The following is a 19,358-nucleotide window of genomic DNA, read 5'->3' as shown; positions in this document are numbered from 1 at the left end:
TGGAACTTGACCCTTCTTTACAAATACAGACCCTTAGGAGTCACCTGGCTCCATTTTGATGTTTGATGATTTGAAAGCGTTGGGTCTTCCACCCAACACTTTCCCATCCTTACTTCACAGTTTTAAAAATCCTATTGCCCACCCCCCTCCAAATCCTATTGCCTTCCAAGCACCACGCTGTGGTGGGAAGTTGGAACCCCAGGCCCAGGTGGGTGCAGGAACTTTTCTAAAACCAATCACAAGTTGTAAACTGTATTGACTAAATTCTCTGGTATATGTTTTATACTGAAAAGACATTTATTTTAGATCACTGTTTGAATGTATCCTGAGAGAACTGTGCTAGATAAAAGTTATAAAACCTATACGGTAATTCGATTACTGTTTGGTCTCAAATAACAAGAAACAAGAAAAGGTTACGTAAATATGGGATGTTGTTTGAAAGCATTAATTAATGCTTAAGAGATTGGATTGCAAAACTCTTAAAGCATTTTCCACTTATTTGAGGAACTTTGGGGGGAGCATTTCTTTTTTTTTTTTATCATTTTACTTTATGTTATTTTTCATCATGATAAATATACTCTTTTATCCCCATCCCCTGTTTCCCCCATGCCCTCACCCATCTCCCCTCTGGTAACCATCAATTTGTTCTTAATACTAAAGAGTCTGTTTCTTGGTTTGTCTTTCTCTCTCTTTTTCCTTTGCTTGTTTGTTTTATTTCTTAAATTCTGCATATAAATGAAATCATATGGTATTTGTCTTTCTCTGACTGACTTATTTCACTTAGCATTATACTCTCTAGTTCCATCTATGTTGTTGTAAATGGCAAGAGCTCGTTCTTTTTTATGGCTGAGTAATATTCCGTTGCATAGATAGATAGATACCACTTCTTTATCAATTCGTTTATTGATGGACACTGCTTCCAGAGTTTCACTATTATAAATAATGCTGCATAAACATAGAGGTGCAGGGGCAGCAGCTCAGTGGGTTAAGTCTCTGCCTTCGGCTCAGGTCATGATCTCAGGGTCCTGGGATCGAGCCCCGCATCGGGCTCTCTGCTCGGCGGGGAGGCTGCTTCCTCCTCTCTCTCTGCCTGTCTCTCTGCCTAGTTGTGATCTCTGTCTGTCAAATAAATAAATAAATTTTTTTTAAAAATAGAGGTGCATGTACTCCTTTGAATTAGTGTTTTTGTATTTGGGGGTAAATACCCAGTAGTGTGACTCCTGGACTGTATGGTAGTTCTCTTTAATTTTTGAGGAACCTCCATATTGTTTTCCAGAATACATGCAAGTCGGGGAGGGAGGGCAGAAGAAGAGGGAAAGAGAGAATCCTAAGCAGACTCCACGCCAAGTGTGAAGCCTGACATGGGGCTCAATCTCATGACCTTGAGATCATGACCTGAGCTGTAATCAAGAGGCAGATGCTCAACTAATTGAGCCACCCAGGTGTCCCTCTATATTTTGATACAAGTACTTTTCAGTTATATTATTTGCAAAATTTTCTTTCATTCTATGGGTTGTGTGTTCATTCTCTTAAACTTTTTACTTCTCATGGTGGTAATATACAAATTCTATAAATAATCTTACCCATTTTTAAGTGTAGAGTTCAGTAGTGTAAGCCACACTGACTGTGAAACCAGTCTGCAGAACTGTTTTCATCTTGCAAAACTGAAACTCTATACATATTAAACAACAAATCCCCACTGCCCTGAGAACCACTATTCTTCTCTTTGTCTCTGTGAATTTGATTACTCCAGGCACCTCATATAAGTGGAATCATACAGTTTTTGTCTTTTTTTGACTGGCTTGTTTCACTTATGTCCTCAGGGGTTACCCGTGGTGTAGCATGTGTCAGAATTTCATTTCTTTTAAAGCTGAGTAGTATTTTGCTGTATGTGTATACCACATTTTGTTTACCCATTCATCTCTGATGGACACTTGGGTTGCTTCCACCTTATGGCTACTGTAAATAATGCTCTTGCAAACACAGGTGGACAAATATGTTTGAGTCCATGTTTCGGGTATACTCTCAGAAATGGGATTGCTGGATCATGTGATAACAATCTGTATATTACAAAAAAAAAAAACCTGCCAAACTATTTTCCTATTTTCCACAATGGCGGCATGGAGTTACATTCCTCCCAAAAGAGTATAACTAGAAACAAATGAGAATGGAGAGAACACTTCACGCTCATTTTGTGAACCCACAAAACTTATCCAGCAATATATAATATTCTATACCATGACTAAGTAGGATACAATCCAAGGATGAAAGCCTGGGTTAATATCTCAAAATCTGTTAATGAAATAATGAGAAGAACATCAATACAGTAAGAAACAAAATAGCAGGGGCTCCTGGGTAGCTCAGTGGGTTGAAGCCTCTGCCTTCAGCTCGGGTCTTGATCCCAGGGTCCTGGGATGGAGCCCCGCATCGGGCTCTCTGCTCGGCGGGGAGCCTGCTTCCTCCTCTCTCTCTCTGCCTGCCTCTCAGCCTACTTGTGTTCTCTGCCTGTCAAATAAATAAATAAAATCTTAAAAAAAAAAGAAACAAAATAGCAAGATCTCAGTTGCCTCAGAGAAAATAAGTGACAAAATTCAATATGCTTGTGTGATTAAACCACTCAGCATATCAAGTGTAAAAGGAAATTAACTAAGCTCATTAAGAGCATCTATGGAGGGGCACCCGGGTGGCTCAGTCATTAAGCGTCTATGCCTTCGGCTCAGATCATGATCCCAGGGCCCTGGGATCGGGCCCCACATCGGGCTCCCTGCCCTGCAGGAAGCCTGTTTCTCCCTCTCCCACTCCCCCTGCTGTGTTCCCTCTCTCCCTGTGTCTCTCTCTGTCAAATAAATAAATAAACAAAATCTTTAAAAAAAAAAAAAAAGAGCATCTATGGAAAACCCAAACTAGTATTGTTTTGGGTTGTGAAAAGCTGGATGCATTCCCCTGAAGTAAGGAACAAAGCAAAGATATCTGCTCTTGCCATTTATATTCCGGATGCACCATCTATTTTAGCTAAAACTATTATGCAGGAAAAGGAAACAAAACACATTAAGGTTAGTTAGGACGTAAAACTATACCACCTCCCCACTGAGGTATCTTGTTTCTAGAAAATTCTAAAAAATCCACTAAAAAAACAACCCTCCTGTGGAGAGCCATGCAATAGATGCAAGGAGTCACGTATGCGGAAGTGCCCGGGTTTTGAGGAAGCGAGACTGATTGGCTGACGGCAGACATGGGTGAGCCCGTGCGCACTGCGTGATCAGGGAGAGGGGCTCGTAACTAGAGCGGTGATTGGCCGAGGCGGTGGATATATATAGTGCGGAGATTGCCTGTAGGGGAGAGAGGAAGGAGAACAAATAAAGAAGCTTGCCACCCATCACGTCTCCGGGTCGTTCTTGCGGGTCGAGAGCGACACCCTCCTAAAACTAATAATTTAGGGGTGCCTAGCTGGTTCAGTTTGGTAGAGCAGGGGACTCTTGATCTTGGGTTGTAAGTTCAAGCCCTGTATTGGGTGTAGAGATTACTTAAAAATGAAATCTTTTTTTTTAAAGATTTTATTTACTTATTTGACAGAGAGAGATCACAAGTAGGCAGAGAGGCAGGCAGAGAGAGAGAGAAGAGGAAGCAGGCTCCCTGCTGAGCAGAGAGCCCGATCCGGGACTCGATCCCAGGACCCTGAGATCATGACCTGAGCCAAAGGCAGCGGCTTAACCCACTGAGCCACCCAGGCGCCCTTAAAAATGAAATCTTAAAAAAAAAAAAAAAGAAAAGAAAAGAAAACCTGATAATTGAGTTTAGCAAATTGGTTGGATCCAAGATCAAGGTATAAAAATTTAAAAAAAAATTTTTTTTGAGAAAGAGAGCGAGCAGAAGGAAGGGGCAGAAGGAGGAAGAGAGAATCCCACACAGGCTCCATGCCCAGTGCGGAGCCTGACTTGGGGCTCAATTCCATGACCCTGAGACAATGACCTGAGTGGAAATCAAGAGTCAGACGCTTAGCTGACTGAGCTACCCAGGTGCCCCACAATTGTATTTTCATACACTTGTAAAGAAGAGTCTGGGGACACCTGGGTGGTTCAGTTGGCTAGGTGTCTGCCTTCAGCTCTGGTCATGATCCCAGAGTCCCGGGATCTAGCTACCTGTCAGCTCCCTGCTGCTCCGTCTCCCTCTGCCACTCCCCCTGCTTGTGCTCACTCTCTCGCTCTCTCTCAAATAAAGGCACCCTTTATTTTTTCTCTCTCAAAATCTTTTTTTAAAGATTTTATTTATTTATTTGACAGAGAGAGATCACAAGAGGCAGGCAGAGAGAGAGAGAAGGAAGCAGGCTCCCGCTGAGCAGAGAGCCCAATGCGAGATTCGATCCCAGGACCCCGAGATCATGACCTGAGCCGAAGGCAGTGGCTTAACCCACTGAGCCACTCAGGTCCCCAGGATCTAGCCACCTATCAGCTCCCTGCTGCTCCATCTCCCTCTGTCACTCCCCCTGCTTATGCTCACTCTCTCGCTCTCTCTCAAATAAATAAAATCCTTTTAAGAAAAAAAAGGAATAGTCTGATAATAAAATTAATAAATGCATTTACAATGAAATCAGAAGGAATAAAATACTTAGGGATAATTTAGCAAAAAAAGTCCAAAATGAATATTCAGAAAACTAAAACATAAACAAAAGAAATTAATGAATATGTAAATAAATGGGAAAGTGAATCAGAAAACTTAATATTGTTGAAATAGTGCTAGCCCCCTAAATGATCTAGAGACTTGGCACAATACCTATCATGATCCCTTATTTCCCTTTATATAAATTGGCAAGATGGTTTTTTAAATTATATGGAATTGCAAAAGAACCAGAATCGCCAAAGTACTCTTGAAAAAGAAAAACAAAGTGGTGGGACTAACATTTCTTGATTTCACAACTTTGTAATATGCAGTAGTAATCAAGAGAATGTGGTACTAGGGCGCCCGGGTGGCTCGGTCATTCAATCAAAGTCTGCCTTTGGCTAAGGTCATGATCCTAGGGCCCTGGGATTTAAACCCACATCAGGCTCTCTGCTCACTGGGGAGCCTGCTTCTTCCCTCTCACTCTGCCTGCTACTCCCCCTACTTGTGCTCTCTCTCTCTCTGTCAAATAAATAAAATCTTTTTAAAAAGAGAGAGAATGTGGTACTGACGGTAGATTAAGATTTGAGAAATAGGGGTGCCTGGATGGTTTAGTTGTTTAAGTTTCTGCCTTGAGCTCAGTTCCGGATCTCAGGGTCCTGGGATTGAGCCCCGTATCAGCCTCCCTGTTCAGTGAGGAGTCTGTTTCTCCCTCTCCCTCTCCACTTCCCCATCTTCTCTCTCTCTCAAATAAATTAATAAAATCTTTTAAAAATATATTTGAGAAATAAACCCACACATCTGTAGTCAACTGATTTTGGGGGGGGGGGGTACCAAGAATAGAACAAGAATATTCTTTTCAAGGGTGCCTGGGTGGCTTAATCAATTTAGTGTCTGACTCCTGATTTCAGCTCACGTCATGATCTCAGGGTTGTGAGTTCGGCCCTGTGTCAGGCTCTGTGCTAGGCGTGGAGCCTGATTAAGATTCTTTCACTCCTTCTCCCTCTGCCTCTCCTCCCTGCCACTCCCTCTCTAACAAAGAAAAAAAAAAAGAATGTTCTTTTCATAAATTTGTGCTGGGTCAACTGGATAGCTATATGCAAAGGAAAGAGGTTTTATCCTTACAGGACACCACATACAATAATTTAAAAGAAAGGATAAAGACCTAAACATAAGAGTAAATTATGACACATTTACATAAAATATAGGAAACAATTCTGAACTTGTATTTGGCAAGGAATTAGTAGCTAACACACCAAGAGCAAGAATGGAAAGGAAATGGGCTTTATCAAATTTGGACCTCATTAATGACTTTCATTCTTTTTTAAAAAGATTTATTTATCTATTTATTTGACAGAGATCACAAGAAGGCAGAGAGGCAGGCAGAGAGAGAGAAGGAAGCAGGCTCCCTGCTGAGCAGAAAGCCTGATTCAGGGCTCTATCCCAAAACCCTGGGATCATGACCTGAAGGGAAGGCAGAGGCTTTAACCCACTGAGCCACCCAGGCACCCCCATAACTTTCATTCTTAAAGGACACTATTAGGGAAACGAAAATACCTTTTGGAACCCTTGTTACACTATTGTTGAGAATATAAAATCATGTTGATGGTTTGAAAAACAACATGGCAATTCCCCAAAAACTACAAACTGAGTTATCCTCTAAGCTAGCAATTCTCTCTTGGGAATTGAAAGCAGTGATTCAAACAGCCTTACTTGGTCTTGACCACAGGGGTCTATGCCCCACTGGAGTTGCTTATATTCTATGTTCTAAACAACACAACCATTATATACTATGTTCTAAACAACACAAACCAAGTGTTTGAACAAAGTCACTCAAACTCAGTGTTTATGTGGAAAGGAGTAAAGAAACTGCAATGCATATTTAGTAGTTCAACCAGAAAACATCAAATATCTACTCCTTTTGGGGAAAGATATCAATTATTTTTCATGGCAAGACATTGTTTTGCAAATAATTAGTCCTGCTTGAATACTTTCACTCTGCAAATCTAAGCAGATTTGAAATCACCCAGAATTAAATAATAGGTCTCAGAAACTTACAGGACACTCTCAGGAGAAGAAAAAGTGAAATCAAAATCCTTAACAAATGGAATGTAATATTAGAATATCTTGGTTTTTTTCTGAAATTCACTGCTTTCTCATTTCATACTTTATTTCAACCTCTATTAATTAAATAAATTTTATCCCTATTGGAAAAAGATAAATAAATTAGCACATGTTTTCAAGGTGGCAAACCCCGCGTGGGGCAGTTCTAACAGGACAGATTCCCCCAGGAAAGTTTCAAAGAGGAAATTCTACCAAAAGACTTCCCATAGGATGTTTGTGCCCAGGAAATATACTTACAGAAGAGTCACATGGATTTCATACAGGATATGTTGTCCTGCCCAATTAAAACATTGAGTCTGGGGCGCCTGGGTGGCTCAGTGGGTTAAGCCGCTGCCTTCGGCTCAGGTCATGATCTCGGGGTCCTGCTTCCTCCTCTGTCTCTCTGCCCGCCTCTCTGCCTACTTGTGGTCTCTGTCTGTCAAATAAATAAATAAAATCTTTAAAAAAAAAAAAAACATTGAGTCTGTTCGAAATACATCACAGAGAGCAAATAGTTGGTAATCATGTCAATCAGAGAAGAAAGTGACATTTGGTAACGTGGAAGTGACCTCAAAATTAGGCATTTATTCCACTTCTGACATTGGTTTCTCAGCCTCATGCAACCCCAGAACACCATCTAGTTCCCGTCTGGCCTGGCCTGGTCTAGCCTGGTCAAGCGCCCCTCTTGCTCTGAACAAGGGCGTCCTTCTCTTGGAACCGACTCTCGAACTCCCTGCGCACACCTGCGTCCCCACGTTTAGAAGGAGCTGCAGGAAGACGCCACTGTCCCTCCAGGGCCTGGACCAAGAGTTGTCTAAAAGCGAACGTCCAAGGTGGTGGCCCATTCCCCACCCCCAGGAAAGACCCCCTGCGCCTGAGACATCCGGACCTCCTGCCCTGTTGTCACTCTGGAGGGGAGGGGCGGGCCCTTGCGAGCTGTCCAATCAGGGGCGCCGCCGGGGCAGGTGGGTGTGGCGACGCTCCGCAGCCCGGTGGACGCTCCTGAAGTTGCTCCGGGTGAGTCTCACCTGCGCTTAGGGGTCCCAGGTGGCTCTGCCGCCGCGTCTATAACGCGGAGAGCTGCACCCGGTGCGGGAGCCGTAGGGCCGACGCCGGCGGACCGAGAAGCCGGGAAATGGTGAGTGTGCGGGGCCGGGTGTGCCAGGAAGGGGCGGAGGGGCTGGCGACGGGCGTTGACGGGGACCCAACCTCCCGCGGGAGCCCCCGAGTCTGCGGAGCCGAGTCCGCGTTGGCGCTGCTCGGACCTCAGTCCCCTCAGGCGCGCGGCGTGCGGGCTGGGCGGGCAGCGGGGACCGCGGCGTCCTGTCCCGTCCCTGCGCGCGGCCGCGTCTCCCCGGATCGTGCGGTGACCACGGGGAGAGAGGGTCGTCAGAGGACAGTCGTGACTCGGCCTCCGGGGTTCGTGCGCGGGAGGTGCTGTGGTCCGGGGCCCCAGTCCCTCCTTTCTGTCGAGGGGCACCCGTTTCTCCTGAGTGTTCCCGATGTTCGGGAAGCAGAGGGTCCAATCCACGACCCTGTCCCTCGGCCTATCCTTTCCTTGGACTGGCAATGAATGCTTGTTTCCCAGTCCCGCCCGCCTGCCCCGACGCCAGCTTCCCCTCTTCAGTTCATGGCATCAGCATCAACCATTTGTCCTCCGCGTGCAATTCACACAGCTCAGTATTTTAACTATTTATTGTTTTCACACAGTCAATGAATGGCTCATTTTAAACGTTTATAGTTTTTGTCTGGATATTTTACATGAGCGGCAAGCAGAGAATAACCACGTGGAACTTTTTATGAAATCCTGGGCCTCTCCTCCCAGGATCTTTCCCTGGGCACGGACATCCAATGGGAAGTCCTTTCGGGGGAGGGTCCTCGTGAAAGTTTCCTGGGTGATCGCTCCAGCCAGCACTGCCCATGCCTAGGTTTGTCACCTTGATAAAATTTATTCATTTTTAGTTTCCAGTTTTCAAATGTAAATGTATTTAATCGATAGATTGAGAAACACAGTATTAAATATTTCCAAAGAGAAAGAGAAAAATTCTTTTTTTAAAAGATTTTATTTATTTATTTGACAGTCCGATCACAAGTAGGCAGAGAAGCAGGCAGAGAGGAGGACGCAGGCTCCCCGCTGAGCAGAGAGCCCATCCCAGAAGCCCATCCCAGAGGCTGGATCCCAGAATCCTGGGATCATGACCTGAGCTGAAGGCAGAGGCTTTCACCCACTGAGCCACCCAGGCGCCCCGAAAGAGAAAAATTCTAATATCACATGGCATGTGTTAAAATTTCTCATTTTTCTAATCCCTGAGAAGGTGTAGTAATATTCTTAGGTGAGTGTGTGTGTGTGTGCATGTGAGGGTGAAGGGGAGCAATTTCCAATGTAATTCAACCATTTAGTGTATTCAGTGATTGATTATAGACAATTTCTTGCCATGGAAATAATTATTTACTATCATTATTTCTGAAAGTAATAAATACTTTTGGATTTTCTTGTTGAACTACAATTTTCTTCCACCTTTTCTACATAAACATTGGGTGTGTGTTACTTTCCTAGAGTCTTCATATCCCGGGTTTGTGTCATTAAAAATATAAATATACAGGGGTGCCTGGGTGGCTCAGTGGGTTGAGGTCATGATCTCAGGGCCCTGGGATCAAGCCCCAAATCGTTCTCTCTGCTCAGCAGGGGGCCTGCTCGCCACCTCCTCCCTGCCTGCCTCTCTGTCTACTTGTGATCTCTGTCAAATAAACTTTTTTAAATCTTTAGAAAATATCAATATAGTCCAAAGCTATGTGACTGGGAACAGAAGGCTATGACTAGTGACCCAAGCTAGGCTCCCCACACTCTGCCCCATTGAGCCTGCAACAGGAAATGCCTTCAAGACCCCAGATGGTTCTTCTTGAGAGCCTCTGCAGGTGTCCTACCTGCTCATACCCACCACAGAAGGAAGCTTTATATGAAGAGAAGCTACAGAGCCTGGAAATCTGGGGATGCATGTGCACAAAGGGGAAGGGAGGTAATCTTCTTCCGAGGCAGTGGTGGTACCCTTGTGCCTGTGTCTGGACAGTTTGGAGTTTTGCATCCCTGTGCAGGTGCACTCAGTGTAATTTGGATTGAAAAAGTCTGTGAAAGTCAGGAGTTCCGTGTCTGGGTTAGGGTTCACAAATTTGGGAGCTCATTTAGGTAATAGCCTAAACCTGAATCCAGCTGAGGGTTTCCCTGCTTGTGAGAATGGAAGGCTTAGGGAGAGAGGGGTTCCATTACACCCCAGGGAGGGGAGGGCTCCCAGGATTCATTCTTGTGGCTGCTCAGGTGTCCCTTTCTCCCCTCCCCCATTTTCTTGGGGATCTACCAACTCCAGGGCTTTTGTCTCCACTGGGAGAGTCTATTTTTTTTTTTAAGATTTTATTTATAGGGCGCCTGGGTGGCTCAGTGGGTTAAGCCGCTGCCTTTGGCTCAGGTCATGATCTCAGGGTCCTGGGATCGAGCCCCGCATCGGGCTCTCTGCTCAGCAGGGAGCCTGCTTCCCTCTCTCTCTCTCTCTGCCTGCCTCTCCATCTACTTGTGATTTCTCTCTGTCAAATAAATAAATAAAATCTTTTAAAAAAAAAAGATTTTATTTATATATTTGACAGACAGAGATCACAAGCAGGCAGAGAGTAGAGGAGGAAGCAGACTCCCTGCTGAGCAGAGAGCCCAATTCGGGGCAGGATCCCAGGACCCCAGGATCATGACCTGAGCCGAAGGCAGAGGCTTTAACCCACTGAGCCACCCAGGTGCCCCTCCACTGGGAGAGTCTAGAGTATGTTCAGCAATATGAACATGGCTCTCCTAATGTCCTGTGAGAAGCAGGCTTCTTCTCTGTGCTGAATCCAATGTTTACATTTCTTTTCTCTGGATTCCTTTATGGATTGAGTACTGACGCCCTTTGGTTCTAGGTTCCCTTAGTACTTTGTAATTTCTTTTTAAATTTTTTTAGAAAGGGAGGGAGGTGGGAGAGGTGCAGAGGGAGAGAGAGAATCCCAAGCCGACTCCAGTGGAGCCTGACCCAGGGCTCCATCTCACAACCCCGAGCTCATGACCTGAGCCGAAATCAAGAGTTGGATGCTTAACCAACTGAGCCACCCAGGCAACCCGGTACTTTGTAATTTTGTTCCCTGTGGGAGAAATAACATTTTTTGTTTCTTGGGCTTGCAAATGTAAACTGGTTGAAAGGGATGATGGCAGTAAGGTAAGAAAACTATGGAACTCAGTAGAATTTTTGTTCCTTTTAGGCGAAAGAACTTCAAGATTTGAGATGAACGTGCTTCAGTTTTCAGGTACATGTTTTCATTTTTACATCAGTGCTTGTATGCACATGTCTCTAGAGGACTCTGACATTTAAAAGGACAAAGAAAGTGAATTCCTATTTTAATTGACATGAGGAAATGTACCTGTAGCTTATGAATTAAGTCCTTGAAAATCCAGTCCATTTAAGGAGCTAAATTCAAACCCCTATTGGATCAGAACATTATTTCTGAAAATATCCCCAGTGTTGAACTCGGAAGGGCAAACTATGATGCCACATGTCCTTCTAGTTAGAAAAATATTTGAAAATACTCATTTTCTATGGTTTTCACTTTTGTAACTCTTAGTGTTTAAAGGAATTAAATCTAGGACACTTGGCTGGCTCCATCCGTGGAACACGAGACTCTTAATCTCAAGGTTGTGGGTTCGAGCCCTATACTGGGTACAAACTACTTAAAAATCTTTTTTAAAAAAGGAATTAGGGACGCCTGGGTGGCTCAGTTGGTTGAGCAGCTGCCTTCAGCTCAGGTCATGATCCCAGCGTCCTGGGATCGAGTCCCACATCTGGCTCCTTGCTCCGCGGGGAGCCTGCTTCCTCCTCTGACTCTGCCTTCCACCCTGTCTGCTTGTGCTCTCTCTCTCTCTCTCTGACAAATAAATAAATAAAATCTTAATAAATAAATAAATAAATAAAATAAAAAAGGAATTAAATATGAAAATGGTTTCCCATGTACAAAAGTTAAAATTAAATAAAGACTACTAAATAGTAAAACTTGGTATACACAAATTTTTGTTGATTTGAAGTAAAACCATGAGATAGAAAATCTGACTTAAGAAAGCTCACTGCTGGGGCACCTGGGTGGCTCAGTGGGTTAAGCTTCTGCCTTTGGCTTGGATCGGGATCCCAGGGTCCTGGGATCGAGCCCCACATGGGGCTCTCTGCTCAGTGGGGAGCCTGCTTCCTCCTCTCTCTCTCTGTCTGCCTCTCTGCCTACTTGTGATCTCTGACTGTCAAATAAATAAAATCTTAAAAAAAAAAAAAGAAAGAAAACTCACTGCCCACACATCCCACTCCCCTCCAGTGCTATAACTCCAGCCATCTTCCAATCCACAGTCTTGATCATTTCAGGAGCTTCCGGCCAGTTTTTGTGTTTCTTTAGATAGAAACCAAGCCATTTCAAATGCATATTTTTCTTATCCATGCGTGTCCTTGTAACAAGCAGCCAGACTCCACATCTTTTGATGTTTGCTGGCAGCTTACCCTCACCTCCCCCTCTTTCCCTTATCTCCACACTTGGACAAACAGACAAGAAAGTCTGGAGACTCTCTTATATGGTACTGACTTCAGATTCCCGGCACACAAGCCCCCGTCTGCAGAATTCTTGCCCTGGCCCCACCCCTGACAAAGATTCTTTGCTTGGCCAAACTTGAGTCGGGCTCCTGAAATTTCTCGTAAGTCTGTCCTGGTAGCTCCTTGTAAAGCCCGGTTTTAGCAAGAAGACTGCTAAATCAGCTGATCCAGAATCATCCCCATACCCTCCATATCTGATCACCCTTGATATGTGACCAAGTTCCTCCCACGACTTGCTGTGTGTGTTGGGGCAGGGAGGAGGCATAAGTCTTAACACCCGAACCGCATATCAGTTGGCGACTGTTAATTCTCATCTGTGAACAGCATGTCCAGACGAAGCTACCACCCATGGGTCTGTCTTCTTTTACTCTGACCTGCTCCCCTGCTCTGCCTGATGGTGGCGTGTACTGTGGGCTTCCCAGTCCCCGGGAGCTCATGTTGTGTGCTGTGCTGCCCTGTGCCAGTGACCCTACAAAGCCTTAGTTCTAGAGTCAAACTGACCAGAGGTGGTAGCTCTAGGATTCTTAGGCCTTTCATAGCAGGAGTATGGGATTGGGGCCCTCCTTACAGTGGTCCTGGGTTGATACGTTTGCAGGGATTTATCTGTGTGTTAGAATGAAACTGCGATCAAGGCTGGGTTGGCCCTGAGATAGCCCAGGGGCGGGGCTGGGGGAGAGGACTACACAAGAGGAGAGTGTATCAAGGGGTCACCCCTGAAACAGCTGTCATTTAAAAAGAAGAAGGGAAGAGAGGGGAAAGGCAGATCATTAGAATGCAGGCGGAGTCCTGACCCCAAATACCAAAGGACTCATCAGGATCCTGAAATACTTCTGGGGCTGCTTCTCTGCCAGACTGTGGCAATGATTCTGACCCTCAGGGCCACAGAGGCCAACACACACAGCACAGCAAAGGTATTCGTTTAAGATGACTTAAGTCCGGGATCTTCAGATCCTATAAAGCAAAACATTTGTCACAGGAAAGTCTCCTGTCCCTGATGGCACTGATTTGAGGCTCACTGAAGGAAAAATATATATATAAATACCTAGGTAGAAAGGACACTCCTTTCCCTGAAGTTGATCCAGTGACCAAAAACAAACCAAACAAAACAACTCAAAATAGAGAAGGACAGGAAGAAAAGAAGAAAAGAGAAAAACACTGAAAGAAAGGTCTACAATTTCACCCAATTGGAAATCCAAAATACACTAAAGGAATCTACACAACAAAAAAAGTTTAAACGGTTTAAACCCTTTAAAAACCAGGGGCACCTGGGTGGCTCAGTCAGTTAAGTGTCTGCCTTTGGCTCAGGTCATGATCCCAGGGTTCTGGAATCTGGTTCCTTGCTCAGCAGGGAGCTTGCTTCTCCCCCTCCCTCTCCCTCTGCCTGCCACTCCTCCTGATAGTGCACCCTCTCTCCATCTTGAATGAATAAATAAAATCTTTAAAAGACAAAGGGTTGGGGGGCCTCTACAACAGAGATTCTGAATTAATTTTGCCATCTGCTTCAATGCACTAATTCGGAAACCTTCATGCAAATAAGACTAGGGTTCAAATTATAGTTATATTGGGATTCCAGAAAATTTCAGCAAGTTACCCCTGCTAATGTAGGGAGTTACTGAATATAAAATAGGGGACAAATAGGTATGTATGCCTCACCTTAATGCTCTTCGCAGTTTCTTGCCGGGTACCATCGTTCTGAAAGAAGTAACTTTTCTGCATTCAGTATGATGTTATCATGCATTTGTCATTTATGGCTTTTATTGTATTGAGGTAAATTCTTTCTATACCTAATTTGTTTCTTTTCATCATTAAAGGATGTTGGGTTTTGTCAAATGCCTCTTCTGCACCTGTCAAAATGATCATATGACTTTTATCTTTCGTTTTGTTAATTTGGTGTAACCCATTTTTGGATTTGTGGAAATTGAACCATCCTTGCATCCCAGGGATAAAGCTAACTTGATCATGTTGTCTAAGCCTTGTAATGTGCTGTTGAATTTGATGTCCTAGTATTTCGTAGAAAAGTTTTGCATCTATGTTTCCCAGGGATATTGGCTTGTAATTTTCTTTTCTTGGAGTGTGCTTGTCTGACTGTGTTATCATCGTAATGCTGGCCTTGTAAAATGGTTTTGCAAGTGTTTCTTCCTCTCTGATTGTTGCAAGCATTTGAGAAGGATTGCTTTGAATTTTTTTTTTTTTAATGTTTGGTAGAATTCACCAGTGAAGCCATCTGGTGCTGAGCTTTTCTTTGTTGGGAGTTTTTTAATTGCTAATTCAATTTCCTTACTTATTACTGAGATTTTGATTTCCTATTTCATGATTCATGCCTGGGTGGTGGCTCAGTGGGTTAAAGCCTCTGCCTTCGGCTCAGGTCATGATCCCAGAGTCATGGGATCAAGCCCCGCCTCTGGCTCTCTGCTCAGCAGGAAGCCTGCTTCCTCCTCTCTCTCTGCCACTGAGCGGGGAGCTCTACAAGGGACTCTATCCCAGGATCTGAGCTGAAGGCAGACACTTACCAATTGAGGCACCAAGTGCTGCCACCCCCTCTCACCCCGCTTAGCGTTTCTTGTAAGGCAGATCTAGTGGTGATGAAATTCCCTCAGTTTTGTTTATCAGGGAGTCTTTCTCTTTCCTATCTTTCTCAAGGACAGCTTCGCCAAGTAAAGCATTCTTGGTTGGCAGTTTCTTTCTTTCAGCACCTGGCATAAATCATTTCATTGTCTCATGTCCTCAAGGTTTCTGTCAAGAAATTGGCTAATAGTCTAATTGGGATTTCCTTGTATGTGATGTTTTGCTTTCCTCTTACTACTTCCAAAATTCTCTTTGATTTTTGATAAACCGCTTTTAATGCATCTTTGTGAGGTCTTTAGGTTCAACCTATTTAGGGATCTTTGAGTTTCATGTACCTGGGTGTCCACATCTCTCCTAAGATTTGGGAAGTTTCTGGCCATTATTTGTTTGTTATTATTTTTAAATATTTTATTTATTTATTTGTCAGAGAGTGAGAAAAAGAGCACAAGCAAGGAGAGGGGCAGGCAGAGGGAGAAGCAGGCTCCCCACTGAGCAAGGAGCCCAATGTGGGACTTGATCCCAGGACCCTGGGATCACAACCTGAGCAGAAAGCAGAAGCTTATCTGAGCCACCCAGGTGTTCCTGTTTATTATTTTTTTTAAAGATTTATTAACTTATTTTAGAGAGAGCACGAGTGGGAGGGACAGAGGGAGAGGAAAAGAGTATCTCAAGCAGACTCCATGCTGAGCATGGAGCACGATGGGGGGCCTCAATCCCACAGCCCCAAGACCAGAGCCAAAACGAAGAGTCACATGCTTAACTGATTGTACCACTCAGGCACCCCTAACCACTATTTCTTTAAATAAGCTTAATACCTTTCTCTCTTCTTTTGGAATTTCTGTAATGTGCACATTATTTATTTTACTGGTGTCCTCTAATTCTCATAAGCTTTCTTCGTTCCTTTTTTTTTGTTTAAGATTTTATTTATTTATTTGACAGAGAGAGATACAAGCAGGCAGAGAGGCAGGTTGGGCTGGGGGGGGGGGCAGGCTCCCCTTGAACAGAGAGCCCAATGTAGGACCCAATGCCAGGACCCTGAGGTCATGGTCCAAGCCGAAGGCAGAGGCCCAACCCACTGAGCCATCCAGGCGCCCCTCTTCATTCCTTTTCATTCCTTTTTCTTTTTTCTTCCTTCCTCTGTATAATTTCATATGATTGGTCTTCAAGTTCACAGATTCTTTCATTGTGAAGAATTTCACAGTTCCTCCCTCCCTGTTCCTTGTAACATTGTGGTCATTCATTTTGTTTATCTATAAGCTATAATTACTGAAAACATTGCTATTATGACATTGAACAAAGTGTTGTCAGATTAAATAAAAATACCAAAACCAAATCATTGTATTTTACCTTTATTGTTTTGTTCTCTGACATTCTTCCTTTCTTGATTATTATCTTCCTCCTACTGAGTTTCTTTTAACATTTCTTGGGAAGCAGGTTTTACTGGTGACAAAATCCCTCAAATTTTGTCTCTAAAAGTCTTTTGTTCCTTGTACTTTTGAAGGATTATTTTGTCTGACACAAAACTGTAGTTGGAGTTTTTTCTTTCAACACTTTTACAATTTAACAAAACTCTCTTCCTGCTTGCATGTTTCTGAAAAGAAGCCTGAATTAATTCTTTTCTTTCTATGTAACTCTATTTTCTCCCCCTAGTTTCTTTCAAGATTTTCTCTTTGTCTTTTCCCCTCAACTTTGAATAAGATATTGCTAGGTGTGCATTTGTAGGCTTTTATCTTCTTTGGTGACCTCTGAGCTTCTTGGATCTGTAGTTCGGTGTCTAACATTAATTTAGGAGTATCTCATTGTTGTTTCACTTATATCTCCTGTTCCTTTCTGTTTTTATTTTCCTCCATGTAGTCCAATTATGTTATGTTACACTTTGTGTCACTGTCCCAAATTTCTTAGATTTGTTTGGCCTTTTTTGTTTTTCCTCTTTGCATCTCAGTTTTGGAAGTTGCTACTGACATTTCCTCAAGCTCACTAAATCTTTCATCACATATTTTCACTGTATTGATGAGTCCCCCAAAGGAATTCTTCATTTTTCTTCTACTGTTTTGTTTCTTCATTTCTTGCCTATTTCTGTTGGTTCTTTCTTAGTCTCAATCTCTGGGTAAATTACCTAACTGTTTTTGCACATTATCCACTATTTCCATTAAAGTGCTTAGCATATTGATCATGGTTGCTTTACATCTCTTGTCTAATAATTGCAACATATCTGCTATGTCTGAATCAAGTGCTTTTACTTGTACTATTTCTTCAAACTGTGTATTTTAATATTTTTGTTGGTAGTGTTGAATACCAGTCATGATGTACTGTGAAAAAAGAACTGGGATAACTAGGTCCTTAGCTTGAGGGTTCATGTTTATATGATGAGGGTTTAGTCTATGTTTACTCTCTGTAGCTGTCAAAGGCTAAAATACCCAAGGTATCCTTGCTTTTGTCTTTTTGGGAGTACTGAAAAGACTTCTTACAATAAGTTCTGAAATGTATATTTCTTTCAGTTTATTCCACTGTTATTAAATGGTGGTCATCCTGATGTAATGGCATGTTGTGGATGGAGAGGAAGTGTTCAGTATTGGTCTCAGTATTTTAATGAGCATGTGTTTCTGGGCTGTGACCTTTGGTATAATAAGAAAAATGTCTGGGTTTTTTTGTCTGTTTTAATTTAAGCAGGCTCCATACCCAACATGGGCCTTGAACTCATGACCCTGAGATCAACAGTCACATGCTCCACTGACTGAGCCAGCCAGGGACTCCCCCAAAATTTCTGGGGTTTGTCCATAGTTCCTACTAAATACCATGAAAGCCCTTGGACTTTCTTGGTGAGAAAGGTGATAGGAGCATCTTATTTTCAAAGAGGCCACTATTTGTAAGCCTTCAAGCATTTGTAATGCTTCAGGATTGAGGTTGGTCACCAGGAAGACCAAGATCTGATTAGAGGCTTGATTTTTTTTTTTTCAGCCCAGCCCCCAACCTCTGGGGAATGGGAAGTTGCTAGAGATTGAGTTATTCACCAACCACCAATGATGTCATCAGTCATACCTATCTATGCAAGGAAACTCCATCAAAACCCCTACATCTCAGGATTCAGAGAGATTCTACTTTAGTGAGGACATCAGTGTGGCAGGAGAGTATTGTATCTGGTGAAGACATGGAAGGTCCCTTCCTCCCCCACCTACTTTGTCTTGTACGCCCCTTCCATTTGGCTGTTTCTGACTTGTGCCCTTTAAAATAAATCAATAAATAAGAAGTAAATTTTATTCTAATAGTGTTTCTACTGAATTAACAAACATGGGAGTATATCTAGGGGCCCTCCAAGTGCTGGGCCTCCCACTTGAAGCTGGCTTCTAACATGGTGACCATTTTGTGGGAGTATATCCTTAAACTGTAGAGTCTGATGTTAACTCTGGTTAGTGTTAGAATTGAATTGAATTGTAGGCCACCCAGTTGAGAGTTGGAGAAATGGTTTTGGAAAAACATTTTGGTTTTTTGTTCCAATGCATTGGGAAACCCAACATATTGACTATGAGCAGTGAAAAATGACCTACGAATCCCACAAGGGTATCTAAGTTTTTTTTGAGGACAGATCTTGCTAAGAAGAACAGAATATTGTAGGAATATTTCAAAATGGCAACTATTCTATGTCTCCATTTTTAGAGACAGCAGTTTGTACTGTGACCTCAATTCTTCTATAGGTCTAAGAAGAATCATTGATTTTACTTGGCTAGCTTTTTCTGGTAAGGATAGAAATGTCACCTTCTAAACTCCTTCCATGCCAGGGAAGAAACCGTAAGCCTCTGACTCCATTTTTAAATATTTGACAATTGATATGTTGAGAAAATCCAATATTATTCCTGAGTAGAGAGAACCCAGTTCTTTTCTCCCGTGTATCTCCTTTGTATTCACCCAGAACACTTTCCTTCTGACAGCTCTGGTCTCCAAATGTGTGAGGGTTTTCCCCCCACAGCTGTGATGTCAGCAGGGTGTCAATCCTAACACTATCTACCTGTAGATAGTGCAGATCCTACAGGTTAAGGGCTCATTTCCCACCAGAGGCCCCCCCCTTCAGATGCCAATCACTTGTAGTAGGTGCCAATAAAGTTACCCACAACTTCAGTCTGACTTGCTTCAAATCAGAGGTTCCCGCAATCCTTCCTTAGGTTCAATTAATTTGTTATGGCAGGTTCCAGAACTCAGGGAAACACTTACATAATAGATTTTGTTTATTGAGGATAATATAAGGGATACAGACGAACAGCCAGATGAAAACATGTGTTGAGGGGCGCCTGGGTGACTCAGTGTGTTAAATCCTCTGCGTCTGGCTCAGGTCATGCTCCCAGGGTCCTGGTGTTGAGCTTCACATCAGGCTCTCTGCTCCATGGGGACCCTGCTTCCCCCTCTCTCTCTGCCTGCATTTCTTACTACTTGTAATCTTTGTCTGTCAAATAAATAAATAAA

General features: G+C 43.3%; 1 protein-coding gene across 1 annotated transcript in view; it reads left to right on the top strand.

Moving 5' to 3' along the window:
* The first annotated feature begins 7,742 nt into the window (after window positions 1-7,742).
* The window catches only part of LOC309864773 (uncharacterized protein), a 37,312-nt gene continuing 25,696 nt past the window's right edge, over window positions 7,743-19,358 (top strand). Inside the window, exon 1 of the mRNA XM_082730561.1 lies at window positions 7,743-7,837. Coding sequence (XP_082586687.1) covers window positions 7,835-7,837 — 3 coding nt within the window. The 5' untranslated portion in view covers window positions 7,743-7,834. The remainder of the gene's footprint in view (window positions 7,838-19,358) is intronic.

This window comes from Mustela nivalis (genome assembly GCF_964662115.1).
Source record: "Mustela nivalis genome assembly, chromosome: 1".
Classification (NCBI taxonomy): Eukaryota; Metazoa; Chordata; class Mammalia; order Carnivora; family Mustelidae; genus Mustela; species Mustela nivalis.
The sequence above is the reverse complement of the archived record's forward strand: the minus strand, read 5'-3'. Positions and strand labels throughout refer to the sequence as shown.